The sequence below is a fragment of the Eurytemora carolleeae genome, unplaced genomic scaffold (assembly GCF_000591075.1).
Source record: "Eurytemora carolleeae unplaced genomic scaffold, Eaff_2.0 scaffold1905, whole genome shotgun sequence".
NCBI classification, from domain to species: Eukaryota; Metazoa; Arthropoda; class Copepoda; order Calanoida; family Temoridae; genus Eurytemora; species Eurytemora carolleeae.
The window spans coordinates 15,434-17,972 of record NW_019397809.1 but is presented as its reverse complement, the minus strand read 5'-3'; the positions used below and the strand labels follow the sequence as shown (position 1 = coordinate 17,972).

Below are 2,539 nucleotides of genomic sequence, written 5' to 3'. Positions count from 1 at the left end.
AATTAAAAATTTTATTCTTTATATATTTCTTTCGTAAAATTATGCAAACTTTTGACTTTTGAGTTTTGTAAAATGGCAATTCTGAAGTCCCTTTTCGGGGCCTTTTCGGGGCCTTTTTTATGTGTTTTTTCTACATAATTTAGGATAGCCTGGGAACAGACATCTTTTCAGTTTTCAACAAGAGGTCTAAAATGGATGAAAAAATTTTTAGGAAGGTCAACAACCCTTCTTGTTAAACTCGGGTAAAAACATTTGAATATATTTACAATTATTTAATATCTATATATATTATTTCTCTTGGGTACAGTGGTAAAAAAAGAATATTGGGTTTTGCTCATAATGCTGCACCTCCTGCACCTGCAGTACAGTATACAGTACTACTAAATATTTACTTGTTATTGTTTTGTTATTATTTTTACAGATGTTTAGTTGTGAATTATAATTATTTGAATTTTCTTAAAATCATAATTCTGGGCCTATTCTTATCTCCGGCGTTTCTCAAGCTTCTTTGATAAAGAATAAAGATAAGACATTTTCTCTTATTAACTGAAGCAATCTTTTCTTGGTAGTTATATTTGAATTGTTAACATTCATAAACATGTGAAATATTAGTCCATAATTATGAGTGATGAGCCAGCTAAAATACAGACCTTTAAGTTTGGAGGTGGTGATGAAACCAAACTTACTACTCTTGAGGCAGCGCAGAGGTTTACTAAAAACCATTTACCCAAGGATCTGACCTCAACAAGAGTACAAGTTCCAGAAGAAAAAATAGATACCGGGCTTTCCACTCAAGTCCCAGCAGGTATGAGTGAAGAAGAATGGAAAAATGAAAAATCTAAAGAACTACAAGATGAAAAGGGGAGAGAAGCATTTAAAAAGTACTGGTCCCAATACGAAGGTGGAGAAAGTGAACTTCTGGTATGGAGATACATTTCAAAGATTCCGAAGTCCATCCCACTAGCTCTCTTCCACAACTTTGACCTTAAGATGTTTCGACTTTTCACAGGTAAGGTTTGTTATAATTATTTTATGTTTCATATTCTGATGGACGACCAGAGATATGGATAACTGTTTGATCCATGGATTATCAATACTAAAGTTTATACCTATAGCCATAATTGGAGTTAAAGGGAGTGTTTGTAAAAAATGAAAGCAGATAATGGCTGGTAGTGAAATGAATCTGGAATAGATTGCCACCCATTTTACTATATTTTTTATAGATGAATAAATATGAATAAGGATGAGAATAATTTTAATCTTCTCAGTATTACAAATCCTCGAAAAAGCGGTCAAATGTTCTTTATGAAGAAAATTACATATATTGTTTTGAATATAATCTACAATGATAACCAGAAAACTCTGGAATAGAAAGTAGACTTTTAAACTCAAGTTATGACTTTTATTAGCATTGAACATGAGACACAGCAAATGTACAACGTAAACAGACCCATTTTACTTAATAAGTAATTTTATAACTTTTAAGTAAAGCTATATTATGCTTTAAACATCATCAAATACACTTTAAAATTGCTATAATGTCGTCTTCCTATTCCACAGTTTTCTGGTTATCACTGGAGAATCCTATTAGAATTTTTTATTGCAAAAATTTAGGACCACTTTGAATTTGATTTAATTACAGATGCAAAAGAATGAAGTAAAATTGGCGGAGGTTGATTTTAATTTTTTACAGATATTACAAACACGCCCGTTAAAGAGAGAGTTCAGAAAATATTTGGTATCAGAAAACAAATATTTATATATTAAAGCTTTTTACAAAATGAAACTAGTGCATACCTTGGATATTTTGGTTTTAGTTTAGTAAAATTAACTCCACTAATGTCCAGCATATTTCCTAGGTATACCTGCATCTTCAAGTGCTGGTTTATCTAAGAAGGATAAAACTGTTCACCACCTTCCTGACCAAGAATTTGACTTCTTGTTGTTTCTCCCGGAATACCGGGCTTATTGCCATCTTGAAGTTAAGGCAGCTGCACCTAAAAAAAAATTTGGTTCCTGTATTGATCANTTTCTTTTTTTCCAAGTAGGGTGCACTATGCATGTTATTCCACACAGGGTTCTGTTCAGCCGCAAGAAACTGGAGAGAGTTGTAAAAGAACCTGACTGTTCTGAGCTCCCTTAAGGTTTACACATAGAACCAGATTCAATCAAAAGAATTTACGTCTTTCCGAGGAGTTTGGATAACAGCTAACTGCAGGCTTGTTATTAAGGAGTATATTTAAAGCTGCCAGTAGCAAAATCTGGATCCAGCTTGGTAAAAAACCTCCATTCTCTAGGTTAATACAGAGTTAAAAGATTAATGCAGGCCTTTAATGTTCTGTTTTTTCTGTTCCATTTGTGTGCAGAGGTGCATACGGGGGATATTAAGATAAGATAAAGGTTCTCTAGTTTGCCATTTTCTCTCTCTCACCCTGTATCTCTGAATACTTTTAGAAGCGCCTAGCAAGGCCCAGTTGTTGCTTCTCTGAAAGAAGATGTACTCCTAGTTTATAAGATAGAACATATATATGAGATCATC

At 33.1% G+C, this 2,539-nt stretch overlaps 1 protein-coding gene across 1 annotated transcript; it reads left to right on the top strand.

The window, feature by feature from the left end:
- Positions 1-562: 562 nt before the first annotated feature.
- On the top strand, positions 563-2,143 carry LOC111715974 (uncharacterized). Its single transcript, XM_023491380.1, has 2 exons — positions 563-1,009; positions 1,860-2,143. Exons 1-2 carry the CDS (start codon positions 622-624, stop codon positions 2,141-2,143), a joined length of 672 nt encoding a protein of 223 aa, XP_023347148.1. The 5' UTR covers positions 563-621.
- The last annotated feature ends 396 nt before the right edge of the window (positions 2,144-2,539 follow it).